The 16,662-nt window shown below is 44.9% G+C and overlaps 1 protein-coding gene across 1 annotated transcript in view; it reads left to right on the top strand.

The window, feature by feature from the left end:
• The first annotated feature begins 1,547 nt into the window (after positions 1-1,547).
• Positions 1,548-16,662, top strand: part of HLCS (holocarboxylase synthetase) — a 136,443-nt gene continuing 121,328 nt past the window's right edge. Inside the window, exons 1-4 of the mRNA XM_066545565.1 lie at positions 1,548-1,739; positions 5,821-5,973; positions 13,245-13,407; positions 15,061-15,941. Of these exons, the coding sequence (XP_066401662.1) occupies positions 1,548-1,739; positions 5,821-5,973; positions 13,245-13,407; positions 15,061-15,941 (1,389 nt within the window). The remainder of the gene's footprint in view (positions 1,740-5,820; positions 5,974-13,244; positions 13,408-15,060; positions 15,942-16,662) is intronic.

The raw sequence follows: 16,662 nt of genomic DNA on the forward strand, positions 1-16,662 counted from the left end.
AAGTAGTGGGTTAAATATAGTTTTAGGTTATAACATAAGGTTGGAATGGAGATTATGCTGTGTGGGATGCTTTTTCTAAAGAAAGAACTCACAGCAGATAACGGCCACAGGACACCTCAATCTGTCAGAGAAAGAGAATTTATTGCCCCATTATCAGAAGAAGCGAATTTCTTCCTGCCTTGTTCAGCCCTGAAGACGCTGTTGGGATTAAGAGGAAGGAGCTGACACTGCCCAGACAGAATCCTGTGTGTGAATGGAATTTATGCATCATGAATGAGGTGTGCATCATGGATGAATATGCAACAGGCTGCTGCTTTTAAGGGTTAATCCTCTGTTAACATTTGTCCTTTTTGGAGTTATTTTGCCCAGAAAAGGTATCTGGACTGTCCATAACTCTTTGTTCTTATTGTCTCATATTGTCCTAATCGCAATTGTCCAAATGTTTATTACTCTCATTATATTATTATTTTTATAAAAAATTTATCACTATTAAATAAAAAAAAAAACAACAAGTGTTTGGCGTTTTTCACACTTTCCTGTTTTCCATCAGGATAGTTTGAGCTTTGGAGAAGCAGAAGATTTATCCTGGGCTCCATCACAACTGGTGGGAGCAGCAGGTGAGGGGGGAATTCTGTCCCTGAGCCCCCTCAGGTGATTCCCCACCTGCAGAGCTGCCCCAGGCCTGAGCCCAGCGCAGGGAGGAGCTGGAGCTGCTGCAGAGAGCCCAGAGGAGGCTCCAGGATGGGCAGAGGGCTGGAGCAGCTCTGCTGGGAGGAAAGGCTGGCACAGCTGGGATTGTTCACCTGCACAGGAGAAGCTTTGGGCTGAGCTCAGGGTGGCCTTGCAGGGCCTGCAGGAGCCCCAGGAAAGCTGGAGAGAGACAATTTCCAGGGCATGCAGGGACAGCACCCAGGGAATGGCTTCACACTGAAACATTACAAGTTTAGGCGGGATATTAGGGAAAAAATCCTTCCCTGAGAGGGTGGGGAGAGGCTGGGATGGAATTCCCAGAGCAGCTGTGGCTGCCCCTGGATCCCTGGCAGTGCCCAAGGCCAGGTTGGACACTGGGGATGGAGTAGCCTGAGGCAGTGGAAGGTGTCCCTGCCATGGCAGAGGGTGGAGCTGGATGAGCTTTAAGTCCCTTTTCACCAAAACCATTCTGCCATTCCCAGAGCAGCCGGGTCGTGGCGCCGGCGACGAGAAGACCTCGCCTGCTCCTCCTCCTCTTCCTCCTCCAGAGCACGCCTACAACTAACCCACGCCTCGAGCCGTTTGGAGCGATTTTGAGCGCTCTTTATTTCTTTTCACACCTCCTTCCTCCGCGGAACTCCGCGGTCCTCTCAGCGTGAGGAGCAGGTGGCGCCCTCACGGCCGAGCGCTGAGGGGAGGAGGAGGAGGGGAGAGACGCGGCGCTGCCAAAGGGGCGGGGCGCCGCGCGCGCCAGCCCCCGCCAGCCAATCAGCGCTGTGACCGCCACCCGCCCTCCCTGACGCACGGCGCTGCGATTGGCCGGGGCGGGCGGCGGGGGGCGTGGCCGCGCGCCCGCCATGCTGATCACGCTGTGCTACCTCTACCTGTGGGCGCGCTGGGGGCCGCGCTCGGCCGCGCTCGTCCGCAGCACCGTGCGGAGGCTGCACCGCTCCCGCTGCTCCTTCACCTTCTGCGCCCGCCAGCCGCACCCCGACGAGCGCGTCTGCCTCCGCGTCGGCGGCAAGGTGTTCTGCACCGGCGAGGCGCAGGTAGAGCCGCGGGGATGCGCGGGGAGGCGCGGCGGTTGCCGCGGTAACGGGGATGCGGCGGGGGGCGCGGTTGCCGCGGTAACGGGGACGAGCATCCCGGCCCCGCGGTGACGGGGTTGTGGTTTGGTTCTTGGGGTTGGTGGCGGGCAGGGGTTTGGGATTAGGAAAAACAACGCGCGGAGGGAATTCCCACGTGGTGTCAGAGCCAGGGGAAGGAGGAGGGGACAGCCGGGTGGTCGCTTTGGTGGGAAATGTTGGTTCAGGTGTGGTTCCCTCTCCTCGCTGCTTGCCGGAGCTTGTTTTAGTAGGAAATGGGCTGAGAGATGCTCTGTGTGCTACAAATGTGTATTTGTATGTGTGTATATATATGTAAATATATAGAGGAAATAGGAAATATTTATACATGGGAATGTATATATATATATAGGAAATGTGTATATATATGGGAATAGGAAATGGGCTGAGAGATGCTCTGTGTGCTACAAATGTGTATGTCAATATATATATATGTATATATCTCAGAAATAGGAAATATATCTATAGGAAAAAAAATATATATATGAAATTGGAAATACATCTATATAGGAATATATATATAAAGGAAATGTGTATATATATGAATAGGAAATGAGCTGAGGGATGCTCTGTGTGCTACAAATGTGTATGTCAATATATATATATGTGTATATATCTCAGAAATAGGAAATATATCTATAGGAATGTATGTATATATAGGAGACAGGAAATATATCTATATAGGAATATATATAAAGGAAATGTATATATAGGAAATAGGAAATATATATATATATATATAGGAAATGTGTATATATAGAGGAATAGGAAATGGGCTGAGGGGTGCTCTGTGTGCTACAAATGTGTATTTTTATGTGTCTATATATATATATATATATATGTATATATTTATGTATGTGTATTAAGTGCAGCTTTGCAAGTGCAGCAGTAGTTCTAGGAAAGCTTGGCTGGGAGAGCTTGAGAGAATTCCATAAAATCACAGAATGGTTTGGGCTGCTTGAAGATCATCCTGTTCCAACCCCCTGCCATGGGCTCCATGCCCCGTCCAAGCTGACCTTGGGCACTTCCAGCAGCCCCAGCTGCTCTGGGCACCCTGTGCCAGGGCCTCCCCTCCTTCCCAGGGAAGATTTCCCTCCTAATATCCCATCCAAACCTGCTCACTTTCAGTTTAAGGACATTTCCTCCTCGTCCTGTTCCTGGGAAAAGCCTCTTTCATTTCAGCAACATACCTGGAGAACATGTAAGGCTTTAGTCTAAAAATATGTGCTGTGCTTGTGCCTTCAGGATTCGTGTCAGGGCTTTAAAACGCTGCTGGATCTGCCCAGGAATGTGAACTGCAGAGAGAGCTGGCTGCTTCTCCCCACACAAAATGTGGTTCTAAGTGAGGAAAATGAGGTGCAAAATGAAAATCACAAATGAGCAGGGCTGGGGGAGGCTGTGGCAGCCCATGAGGGTGGAAAACCCCTGTTCCTGAACCAGCTCCACGTGGCACTGCTGGGAGCAGAACTGAAAGCGAGCTTGCTTGACTCTCAGGATCAGGAGTGGAGCTGGCACTGCCCCCAGCTCGTCTGAATTATTTAAATGGATGGTGGATTGCTCTGAATTTGGCACTAAATGCCAGAATTGGTCTGGGTGAGGCTCTTCTTGGTCTTTGTGCTTTTTGCTGCTGTTGGTGTGTGAGTGGTTGAGGATTATTTCAGTTGTTGCAGGGATTTATGGAGCATGTCAGTGGCTAAGTGCTCTTCAGGAAGCAGAGAAGCTTTTTGTAAGTTCAGTGGGTAAAAAGACCATTTGCATTTGAGGGAAAACAAGATTAGAAATGGTGATGGAGATGGTTCTATTTAAAACTAGGGTTTTTTGCTATTTATTAACAAATTATTTCACACTCAAGAGCGATGGTGGCAGTCTCAGAACCTTCCCCAGCCAAGTGAAATACCTAATTCACATTTCAATAAAGCCCCCCAAAACAAAACAAAGCTGTGTTTGGAGGAGTTCTGCCTCACTTGCCCTGGATTATTGTTCTGTGAAGAGGATTTCAGCTGATTTCTGCTCTTTGCTCCACTCCTGCTCATTTCTGAAACAGCTTCTCCTCAGCCCTTGCACTGCCAGCACATTTTTTTCTGTCTGCAGTGCTGTTCATGCAGACTGATTTTATAATCTGCTGGGTTTATTGGTGTTTATTGCGAGCTGGGGAGCCCTCTGGGGAATTGCAGCTTGGCATGAAGTTTGGCACAGACTCAGGGCTGTAATTCAATGTATTTTTGTCTCTTTAAAATATGTGGTGACAGCATTTGAAAATCCCTGGGGCAGGTCCTGTTGTGCTGCACTTTGGTGTGAGAGCTCTGGCTCTGCATCACTGGGGAGCTCTTTACATCATCTCTGAAGAGATTAAAGGTTAATTCAAATTTTTGTTTTTGGCTTCTGGGCAGCCAGCAAAGCTCCTTTTCTCTCTCAGTAGCTTGGACTGTGATCAGTAGCTTGCTTAAGATACTGCAAGTCCTAAATCATAACCTGTAAAGGGATTTTTTTTGGTTTGATCTTTAGCCAGAGGGGATGTTTAAGGTACTTTAAAGCTTCCTGAGCTGAGTTCACTTTCATGTGGGAGAAACCAGTGTTTGTTTGTGCAGCTTCTGTGCTCACCAGGGTGGCTGGGTCAGTGAGCTGCCCCCTCAGTATTCTGGGCTGTGCAGGGATGAGCACATTGAGTGCTGGAATCCAGAGCCACGGGGGAATTCTCTCCTGCTTCCACATGGAATTATTGGAGGTGTGTGCAGAAGGGAAATGTGGGAAATAGTGAAGGTAAGAGGATTTTTAGGGAGTTGACAAACAAGACTACTAAAATATGTTCTTTGAGCTTTATTACATCACATTACATTTAAGACAATTAAAAGATAACAACAACTCACTTCTTACTAACAGCAACCAAAAAATTTCTTTGTAATAGAACATTTTAAAAACTTTTCAACCAATAACATATGACCAAAACTTACAGATAATTATTCTAGTTAATCACTAAAACCATACCTACTTCAAACAATACTTTCTTATATACTTCCTATTAACAATACACAATTATTAAACTTAAAACCTTCTCCTATCTTACTAAACATATTTTCTACAGTCTTAAAATCTGTCTTAACCAAACCTAAAACTCAAACTGAGTTGAGTTGTCTCAATAGTTTCATGTTTTGAGTTCTCTCATTGTTTCATGTCCTTGCTTACTGTAACTTTTCTACTTTCAGACTTTACAACCACAGCTCTTTCTGTTTCTAACGCCTGCTTTCACAACTTTCTAAAAATCTTTTACCTTTACTATTTCCCACAGCAAACCAGTTGTTTCTAATGTTTGCCATTTTTAAAATATATCAGACAAATGAAGTTCAATGCAAAATGAACGTGAAAATTAACAATGGATGTAATATTTTCCTGAGAAGCTGTGAGGTGTCTCAAATGTGTTTTTTGATCTGCTGATTCCAGGTTTTGAGCTTTATTTGCTCCTTGCTGAGGGCAAGAGAGGGAATCTTTTGTAATTTAATGAAGAAACTTTTGTGCAACGTTCTGCTGAGTGGTGGATGGAACAACTTACGGAAAAAATTATTCTGAATGAAGGATTTGTTTCTATTTTATGAGATTGGTAGTGAATGAGGAATTTTGTTGCAGGGGCATGAGGATTCAGTGCTCAGTGTGGCTGGGAGAGGAGGAAAGGTGAATGGGGGATGCTGCCAGTGGCAAATGTCCCACAAGGGTCCCAGTGCCAGGGGCTCAGGGGTTTTGTGTGCCACCCTCCCTTCCTGTGAAGCTGAGAGCTGGAGTTTGAGTTGGCTGCACAAACCCGCCTTGGCACTTCCAGTTTCACTTTTAGTGTTCCTTTTAACAGTTCACAGCTTTATCCCTTCCTTTGTCTCGTGGGGAAAGTGAAAGCATCATCACCCTTCCTGTAAGGCTGGAGGCTCGGATTTGAATTTAAGCTGGGCATAATTTAAAAAGGAATTCTTAAATCAGTTGTTTCCTGCTCAGACTTACTCTCCTTTCCCATTTCTTTCAGTTCCTTGATGACTTAAACAGGTGGAGGGGGCTGCTGGTTTCTCCCTTTCCTCACGCTGAGAAGCTGCTGCCAGCAGAGCACATTGCTTTTGTGACAGAAAGCATTTCTGCTCACCCAGAGCACTTGCAGAAAGCACCTGACTCTTCCAAGGAGGTGAGAAAATATCTTTGTTTTTGCATAGAAAAGGGGGACAGATATTCAATGTTCTTGTATAGAAAGGGGTACAGATATTCAATGTTCTAGTATAGAAAGGGGGACAGGTATTCAATATTCTTGTATAGAAAGAGGGTACAAGTATTCAATATTGTTGCATAGAAAGGGGTACAGATATTCAATGTTCTTGCACAGAAAGTGGTACAGATATTCAATATTCTTGCACAGAAAGGGGTACAGATATTCAATATTCTTGTATAGGAAGGGGTACAGATATTCAATGTTCTTGCATAGGAAGGGGTACAGATATTCAATATTCTTGCATAGGAAGGGGTACAGATATTCAATATTCTTTCATAGAAAAAGGATATAGATATTCAATATTCTTGCATAGAAAGGGGGACAGAAATTCAATTTTCTTGCATAGAAAAGGGGACAGATATTCAATATTCTTGCATAGAGGGGCACAGAAATTCAATATTCTTGTATAGAAAGGGGTATACAGATATTTAATATTCTTGCATAGGAAGGGGCACAGATATTCAATATTGTTGCATAGAAAGGGGGTACAGATATTCAATATTTTTGCACAGAAAGGGGGACAGATATTCAATATTCTTGCATAGGAAGGGGGACAGATATTCAATATTCTTGCATAGGAAGGGGGACAGATATTCAATATTCTTGCATAGGAAGGGGTACAGATATTCAATATTCTTTCATAGAAAAGGGGACAGATACTCAATATTCTTGCATAGAAAGGGGCACAGACATTCAATGTTCTAGTATAGAAAGGGGTACAGATATTCAATATTCTTGCATTGGAAGGGGTACAGATATTCAATATTCTTGCATAGAAAAGGGATATAGATATTCAATATTCTTGCATAGAAGGGGGCACAGATATTCAATATTCTTGCATAGAAAGGGGTACAGATATTCAATATTTTTGCACAGAAAGGGGTACAGATATTCAATGTTCTTGCATAGAAAGGGGGACAGATATTCAATATTCTTGTATAGGAAGGGGTACAGATATTCAATATTCTTGCATAGGAAGGGGTACAGATATTCAATATTTTTGCACAGAAAGGGGTACAGATATTCAATATTCTTGCACAGAAGGAGGCACAGATGTGTTGTGATGTTATGGGGAATAAAAAGGGAGTTGTTTCATTCAGATCACTCAATAATTAAACTCTATTTTGTGTTTCAAACAGACCCAGAGATATTTTGTTGAGATTTTCAGGAGCATTTTTCTCTGGCTGTGGGTGGGCATTGCCCCCCTGTTCTGGAGCCAGGCTGGGAGAACTTGGGATTGTTCAGCCTGGGGAAGAAAAGGCTCCAGGGAGAGCTCAGAGCCTGAAAGGGCTCCAGGAGAGCAACTCTGGGCAAGGAATGGAGTGACAGGACACAGGGAATTATTGGGTTTGTGGGGTGCCCCATGGCAGGGAGGAATGATGAACCTGACTCCATGCTCTCAGGAGGCTAATTTATTATTTTATGATACTAAAAATATATTAAAGAATGCTCTGCTAAACTATACTAAAGAATACAGAAAGGACACAGACAGAAGGCTAAAAAGATAATAATGAAAACTCCTGACTCTCTCCAGAGTCCTGACACAGCTTGGCCATGATTGGCCAAAGAGTGAAAACAACTCCCAGCAGAATCCAATGGAACAATCACCTGTGGGTGAACAATCTCCAAACACATTCCAAAGCAGCACAACAGAGAAGCAAATGAGATAAGAATTGTTTTCCTTTTTCTCTGAGGCCTCTCAGCTTCCCAGGAGAAAAATCCTGGGTGAAGGGATTTTTCAGAAAACCTGAATGTGACAGGGAATGGCTCCCACTGGGAAAGGGGAGATTTGGGTGGGATATTGGGGAGGAATTCCTGGCTGGGATGGAATTCCCAGAGCAGCTGGGGCTGCCCCTGGATCCCTGGCAGTGCCCAAGGCCAGGCTGGACACTGGGGCTGGAGCAGCCTGGGGCAGTGGAAAATCCTTCTCCTGCTTTTTGTGAAGCCCCCTTAAGGCCATGGAAGGCTTTGGGAGGGGAGGGATGGATCTCAGTGCCCCCAGGGAAGAGGAGGAAAGGGAAAATGTCCATGTCAGGATGTTTCTGGAGGCTTTAATAAAACATCTGGGCTGCTGCTGGAATCCCAGAGCTCTCCATGAACCAGGCTGGGATCACCCCTGGAGCCGTGGATAAGGGTGGGAAATGGATTTGTAGAGAATTTTTCAAGCAGCGTTAAAAGGGCTTAATTTCATTTGAAACCTTAATTTTAATTTTATTTTATTTTAAAACCCTAAAGTCAGCATTTCTTCTCTCAAAGTTTACGTACAGAACCCTCTGTCAAACTTCAAGAATTCTCTACAAATCCACTTCCCACCCTGGCCTGGGTGTCCCTGAAGGGCCACCTGTCACCCTTATTTCCTGCAATCAGGAAATTTCAGGCTCCTTCACCAAAATTCCACATCCTTGGTGTTCCAGGACATCACATCCACAGGTGCTCATGGCCTGGCTGCTTCCCTGGGTGAGGATCTGTGTAAAAGAATTTTTTAGTCTTCAAGTTGTTGTTTATTTTTTGTCTTATCAGAGGTTCTACACTAGACTTAGCACACAAAGAGAAGGCAGCAGAAAAGTCACAAAAGTCACAAAATGTACAGTTTCAAGGTCTTTTAAAGCTATTTTATCTAATTAACTCTTAAAATGTGTCTTATTTCTACTTTTTTCTACCAATAACTAATTATTTGCCTGGCACACAACATCTGTATTACAGCTCTCCCTAACTAATCACTCTATACCACCAGCACAATAGAAAAGAAAGCAGATAAAGAAGAAGAAAAAGATCAAACACCATCCAAAAGCCTCTGTTTTGTCTTCTATCCACCTCCATACTAAAAACCCAAAACTCTAAATTTTTCACCCTATGGTAAACTATACTACCAGCAATTTCCTTGTGGAAAAGCTGCAGCAGCTGCTTTGGGAATGGTTTTATTGCCTTTGGCAGGTGGAATCCATGCAGGTGGGCTCTGCTTCTGGAGATAAATGAGCTGTGCCCTCCCTCTTGTACACCTGGGCCAGCTCAGGTGGAAGATTTTTATTTTGTTTTTACTTTTTGTAGCAGAAAGATCCACAAAAACGCCTGCATTGAAGCTCTAATTATCTATTCTTTTGGGGTTTATTGGAGTTTTTAAATCTTCTTGGGTTTGCTTTTGTTTTCCTTAGGATGGAAAATTTTGCATTCTTACGTGGACATTAATAATTAATTTGATTTAGAAAGCTCAAAAATTATAGTCCAGGCAAAAAAAATGAAAACTAAAGAGGAAAAGGAAACCAGCTCTGCTGGTTTATTTTGTTTATTGTTCTTCTGTGTGAATACAATAAAGTGCTCTTAATTTTGGTTAAAAAACAGCTCTGGCTGTCACCACATCCAGGGCCTGTGGGAACACATTGCTCCTGGGGGAATTTCTGGCCAAAAAAGCCATTTTTTTGTAGGAGTATCAGTGACCTGTGGCTGGTGAGAATGAGGAGGGACTCTTGTACACCTGGGCCAGCTCAGGTGGAAGACTTTTATTTTTTATTTTTACTTTTTGTAGCAGAAAGATCCACAGAAACACCTGCATTGAAGCTCTAATTATCTATTCTTTTGGGGTTTATTGTTTTGTTTTTTTTTTTTTTTTTTAATCTTCTTGGGTTTGCTTTCATTTTCCTTAGGATGGAAGATTTTTCATCCTTATGTGGCCATTACTAATTAATTTGATTTAGAAAGCTCAGAAGTGATCGTCCATGCACAAAATGAAAACTAAAGAGGAAAAGGAAACCAGCTCTGCTGGTTTATTTTGTTTATTGTTCTTCTGTGTGAACACAGTAAAGTTCTCCTAATTTTGGTACCTCTGGCTGTCACCACATCCAGGGCCTGTGGGAACACATTGCTCCTGGGGGAATTTCTGGCCAAAAAAGCCATTTTTTTGTAGGAGTATCAGTGACCTGTGGCTGGTGAGAAGGAGGGGGACTCAGACAACAGGAGTTTGAATAATGTCTCATCTCTTGCTGAGTGCTGGCCTTTCATCCTTTTTTCTGACAGAATTTTGATTTGGAATTGCAACAGGAAAGCTGGAAAATACTCCCTGAGGGTTTTTGCTCTGCTCTGAGCCAATGGATCGCTGCCTGATTTCAGGGTCACAGGTTTTGGCAAGAGCTTTGCTTTGTGAGCTGCTTCTGTGGGTTGGCTTTGTTTGCGCTGTGCAGCAATAATTGCATTTTACATCTGAGATTTTACTTGGAGAAGAGACATCAAGAGCATCAACAGAACTTCCTGACAGCCTCCAGGTGTGGGTGTTACTTGTGCCTGTTCTTTGGGTAGGAAATGATGTTTAAATACTTTGTAAATCCTCCACCACAGGCAGTCCCATTGAAGCTGGGGCACCTCTGGTGGGGTTTCACCACCTTGACCTTGGGGGTGAAACCCCACACTCTGCTCCCCTTTTCCTCTGGGAAAGGGAATTTTTTCACTAAGGGTTAGCAGAAATCATGGATCACAAGATACCCAGCCAGGTTTATTGTTAGATATCCAAAGGCCAGAAATAGAAATATGGATTGAGAGCCCACCTGCAGAGCTGCCCCAGGCCTGGGCCCAGCCCAGGGAGGAGCTGGAGCTGCTGCAGAGAGCCCAGAGGAGGCTCCAGGATGGGCAGAGGGATGGAGCAGCTCTGCTGGGAGGAAAGGCTGGCACAGCTGGGATTGTTCACCTGCACAGGAGAAGCTTTGGGCTGAACTCAGGGTGGCCTTGCAGGGCCTGGAGGAGCCCCAGGAAAGCTGGAGAGAGACAATTTCCAGGGGATGCAGGGACAGCACCCAGGGAGTGGCCTCAAACTGAAACATTTCAGGTTTAGATCGGATATTAGGAAGAAATTGTTCCCTGGGAAGGTGGAGAGAGGCTGGGATGGAATTCCCAGAGCAGCTGGGGCTGCCCCTGGATCCCTGGCAGTGCCCAAGGCCAGGTTGGACACTGGGGCTGGAGCAGCCTGGGACAGTGGGAGGTGTCCCTGCCATGGTGAGGCAGAGAGCAGAGGCTGGGCAGAGCTCCAGAATAAAGCAGGGATTGATTCAAAGCATCTCCTCCATGGATGCACCTTGGGCAGCACCAGAGCCCAGCCAGGGCTGCACCCAAGATGAACCAAAATGGCCCCAAAATGCACGGCCGGGCACGGGGTCTCTCCCTGGGATCAGTTCTGCTCCATTTGCATCTTGCAGTTCATTGTCCCATTCCAGCTTTAGCCCCTGCAGTCCCACCCTGCTTGTTTTTCTCTCTCCAGCCCACGGGGTTTGTGCTCTGGGGCTGAGATTTGGATCATTTGTCCTTGGTGCCCAGCTGGAGCAGGAATTGTTTTGTCTCCCTGCTCTGTGCACAGAGCTCTCCATCCCAGAATATGAAGCCCAGACCCACACACTAAAGCAGCACAGAATGTGAAAAATAGAAAAGCTCCAACCTGAGGCATCGATGGCAGGGGTGGCACTGGGTGACTTTTAAAGGTCCCTCCCAGCCCAACCCATTCCATGATTCTAAGATGCTGTAAAAATGCTCAAATTTGCTCACTTTCAGAGAAAATCTCAACACAAGCCCAATGCAGCAGAGCAAGAACCACTTCAGGAAAATAACAAATCCATTTTAAATCAGCATCAGATAGTGGGGAAAAATCCTTCCCTGGCAGGATGGGCAGGGATTGGGATGGAATTCCCAGAGCAGCTGGGGCTGCCCCTGGATCCCTGGCAGTGCCCAAGGCCAGGTTGGACACTGGGGCTGGAGCAGCCTGGGGCAGTGGGAGGTGTCCCTGCCATGGCAAGAGGTGGCCCTGGGATAATTTTTAAGGTTCCTCCAACCCAAACCATTCTGGTATTCTGTGACTGAATGGTCTCATTTGGGTTTGTTGATTACTCACCAGAAATTGTCTCTGAGAATGACTTAGAAAGGAGACAGAACCATTGGGGTTGTTGGTTCTGTCCTCTTGTTCCCTTGGGAAATTCCACAACATCAAAAGCTGCAGCTGGATTCCCTTGGGTGGTGTGTAAACCATTTAATTGCAGAAAAGAAAGATAATTTTAGCTGATGGTCTAATTATGAACAAGCAGAATAACTGACAGCTCACCCTCAGTTTGTGCATCCAAAATAGGTTTTTCCTTCCTTCAATCAGTGTTTTACATCTGGTGTATGGGGGTGAAAAGCTGAACCTCATGGAAGTGTCCAAGTGCTGCAGCTGCTCTGAGGGAGTTGCACTTTGTCTCCCCATGTTCTGGAGCATGGCAAAGGCTGATTTTTTGACATTTTTAGGTCATGAAGGCAGGTCTCTAAAAATTCTTTCATGGGAGAACAAGTGGTTTGTGAATCCAGTTGTGTCTCCTACTTGTGCATTGTTTCCTTCCTGGAAAAAGGAATTTTTGATGTAGATAAACATCTTGAACCCTCATGGTTTAGTTAATACTTCTGATAATTTTTTATTAAAATTAGGAGTTTAAGATTTGAGGTGTTTAAGATTTGAGGAGTTTAAGATTTGCAACCTGTGAGATTTCCCCACATTTGGTTGCCCACCCTGAGCTCTTTGTCCCTCACCACAACCTCTCAAAGGGCTGAAGAGTTTTTGAGTTTCTTGTAAAAAATGCACCATCATCACACCTGTTGAAAGCAGAATGCCAAGTGTGGTCATTAAGTAACTTATTAATTTATGACACAACGAATTTTTAAAATATATCTGCCCACTTTTACCACTGCTGCCTGTAAATGTCCCTTCTGCAGAGCTTAACTTTAATTTTTTACCCAATCTATCTGCAGCCTTGATTCCAAATGCACTCAGAATTGACCTGGGGATGAAGAATTCCCTGGGAATGGCCAAGGAAGAAATTCATTTCAGCTGCCTGCACGAGCCTGTGGATGCACCTTCTAGTTAATAAACCCTTGTAGTTGAATTTTGTTCTTTTTATCAGCATTCTTGCTTGGAGTTTGTGCTGAAGGAAACAAATCCAAACAGAGTTTTTCTTTGCTGCCATTTTGTTGCTTGGAACTTTTAGAGCCTTGCTCTTTGGGAATGATTCCTTGGTGTGGATATTTTCCTCTTCCGTCAGGGCTCAATCTTTGCTGCCTAAAGCAAACCCCTGTCAGTAAATTCTTCAATTCTCCTGCATTCCTCTTGCAAACTCACAAAATTGTTGCTGCTTAGGGATTTCTCCATAATTTTCCCAACTGAAAGCCATCCATATGCTCTGTTCTAGATTGTCAAGTGGTCAGACTTTTGTTCACCCTTGGCCTATAAACCTGGTGAACCTTTTAAGTTAATTGCTGAAGCCAGTGTAGATAATTTCAGTAGCCTTGGAGTAGCCTTCCTGGAAGACAGGCTGCAGATGGAGAACGGGATGGTGCCACACAGGATTGTTTGTAAGTACCCTCCTGATCATTTCTCATGCCACAACATTCTTGATTTATGCTTATTTTAGGACTTTGTGCATATTTTTTATACCTACCTGAAAATTTTCCTTTTTTTTTTTTTGGCAGTGGTTTTTTTCCTTTGGGGATTCCAGGTTGATCCCTCTGTAGCTCTGCTTTAATTTTTTTGGAGGATTTGGAAGGGTTTGGGTTGGAAGGAGCCTTAAAAATTATCCATTCCCAACCCCTGCTGTGGGCTGGGACCCTTCCACTATCCCAGGGTGCTCCAAACCAGAAGTTAGCCAATACTTTCTTTAAATCTTGTCTGCTAGATTAACAAATCTATTTTTGAAAATCCAAACTGAAAGTTTTTAGGCAAATGTTCTCATTTTTTTTTTCATATTTGAAATTAACATATATTTAAAGCTGAACGTGGATTGAAAACAATTTGGGGTGGGATTTTTTTTTTTTTTGGCCTTTTTTATGGGGTTTGTTTTTGCTTTGCTGTTTTATTTAATGTAGATCACAGTGCTCAGGCAGAAATGAAGGAATGACAAAATCAACAACATTTAGCTGAAGTGCAGGAGGACAGGAATATTCTCCCAAAAGAATCTGATGGGAAATTCTGTCTCTCTTGGTGCTGTTCTGCATAAATATTCCCCCAAGGAAGGCTGGCAGCTGAGAGTGTCCCAAGTCTGTCCCTTTTTAAAATGTTTTCTGCCTCCTTTTGCTTCCAGTGCTCTGTGGAAGCTGCTCCAGAACAGGCTGGGGGAGGCTCTGGATGGAATAACAGAGGTTGGAAACTGAAATTCCCTTGGGATACCAAAAAAACCCCAAATCTTGCTTCATGTTTCTGCTCCAAAGGGGATGTAATTTCATAATAAGGAAAGGGGTTGAAGTTGGATTAGCAAAATGTTGTTAATCAAGTTTCTCCCTGGATTAAGAGCACAATAAATTGATTTGGTTGTGTGTGAGCGGGGAAGGATTCAGGAAAATGTTTCAGATTTTGCCTTGAAGCCCTCCCTTGTGATGAGTGTCTTTTCTCTCCTCTTTGCTCTGCACATTTCTTGCTGGTAATAATCATCTTTGCTCTTCTCTTCTCAGTTGTATTTGCTCCAAATTATCTTCACATTTCTGTCATTTTCAGGGGAAAAGGGGAATTTTTAACAGTTCTTCCTATTTTCTTGTTTTCCCTTGGATTCTTAGCTCCCAAATCTTGCTGTGCTGGATCTCTCTGCCTTTCTGCAGCCTGAAATCTGTTCAAATCTCTTTTTTACTCCCTTTTCTCGTGCCAAACCTTTATCTGCAGCCTGCAGCAGTGCAAGGGACGTGGTTCAATATCTGTCTTACCCAACACCATCACTTTATTAGCTTATTTCAAAACAGTTGCTTTCAAAACAGCAGCACTTTTAAACCCTGCCCTAATTAGAAGAGCTGTACTTTTCCAGAGGTATTTTCTCTTTTTCATTTTGTCTTTAGATTTGTGGTATGAGTGCAAATCTCTGTTGTCCTGGGGGGAAATAGGATTTGTTGTGTCAAATAAGTGAAATTCTTGCTGTTACAGGGAATTTGTACTGAAACTGAATTCTGCTGTTAATGATACTTGTCCTAATCCTGGTAATCTCGTTATTTGAACCCTTTTTTTGGTATCTTTACCTTTTGCAGCTGTCCATTTAGAGGAATCTGCTCTGAAGGAGCTGGCAAAGGAGGCACCGTCGGCGGAAGAGGAAAGCACAGACATGGATGCAGTAACTCCTGCTGGGAAATCAGGGTTAGGGCAAGCTGAGGAGGACAGATCCAAGCTGGAAGAAGAAAGGGAAGATGAGGAAACAGGAGGTGGGGAGCACCACCACCTACACCTTTCCAGCTGCCACGAGTGCCTGCAGCTGGAGAACAGCACCATCGAGTCGGTGAAATTCGCCTCTGCAGAGGGCATCCCCGAGCTGCCCCGGGACTGCAGCAGCACAGGGCAGGAGGAGAAGGAGCACCAATGCCTGCAGAAAGGAATCAAAAGAATAAACCTGGCTGGAAAACCCCCTAATATCCTGATTTACCTGGGCTCTGAGGCTGCCAAAGGGAGGTTTGAGCAGGTGAAAGCAGTGCTGAGGGAGTGCATCGATGCTGAGAGCTACACCCTGTACCAGCTGCACCAGGAGCAGGTGCTCAGAGACCCCTGGGTTGAGAATTCCCTGCTGCTGCTCATTGCCACAGAGGAACCCATCCCCGAGGGCATCCACAGGCAGTTCATGAAATTCCTGTCCAAAGGGGGGAAGATTCTTGGGCTTTCTTCGTCCTTCACCTTTGGGGGCGTGCAGATAAAGCACAAAAACAAACTGAGGAGGGCGGTGCACGAGCTGGTGGTGTCTAAAAAGGACAGCACCGAGGTGAAGCTGAACCTGCTGCTCAGTGGCTGTGTTTTTGAGGAGGGGATGAAGGGAGATGGCAGCAGAGTGAAGGTGTTGAGTCGACTGAGCAATGCTGCTGAGGACACGGTGATTGTGCAGCTGAGCCATGGGAGCAGTGGAGGAGAAGCCATCCTTTCCCAGGTACTGTGGGCATGCATTTCCTCATTGCTGCTTGGGCTGCAATCCTAAAAATGTTCCCGTTGTGTGTTCATTGGGGGTTCCTGTCAAGGGCAGGTGTGCAAGCATGGAATGGTTTGGGTTGGGAGGGAACTGAAAAATCATTTTGTTCCACCTGGCCATGGCAGGGACACCTCCCACTGTCCCAGGCTGCTCCAGCCCCAGTGTCCAACCTGGCCTTGGGCACTGCCAGGGATCCAGGGGCAGCCCCAGCTGCTCTGGGAATTCCATCCCAGCCCCTGCCTGTGACTGTGGTCACAAGGGTTTTCAGGATGAAGAAGAGATGAGAATGTTGACTCCATGATCAGAAGGCTTGATTTATTATTTTATAATATATGTTACATTAAGATTATACTAAAAAGAAATAGAAAGGAAAAGGTTTCTTCAGAAGCTAGCTAAGCTAAGAATAGACAAGAATGAATAACAAAGATCTGTGTCTCAGACAGAGAGCAAGAGCCAGCTCTGCCATGAGTGGTCAGGAAATCCCAACATCCACAAGAGACCAATCACGGGTCTACCTGTTGCATTCCACAGCAGCAGATAACCATTGTTTACTTTGGTTGCTGAAACTGCAGCTTCTCACAAGGAAAAATCCTAAGAAAGGATTTTTCATGAAAGATGTCTGTGACACCTGCCCACCCTCACAGGGAGGAAATTGTTCCTAATATCTGATCTGAACCTGTAA

The sequence above is a fragment of the Molothrus aeneus genome, chromosome 2 (genome assembly GCF_037042795.1).
Source record: "Molothrus aeneus isolate 106 chromosome 2, BPBGC_Maene_1.0, whole genome shotgun sequence".
NCBI classification, from domain to species: domain Eukaryota; kingdom Metazoa; phylum Chordata; class Aves; order Passeriformes; family Icteridae; genus Molothrus; species Molothrus aeneus.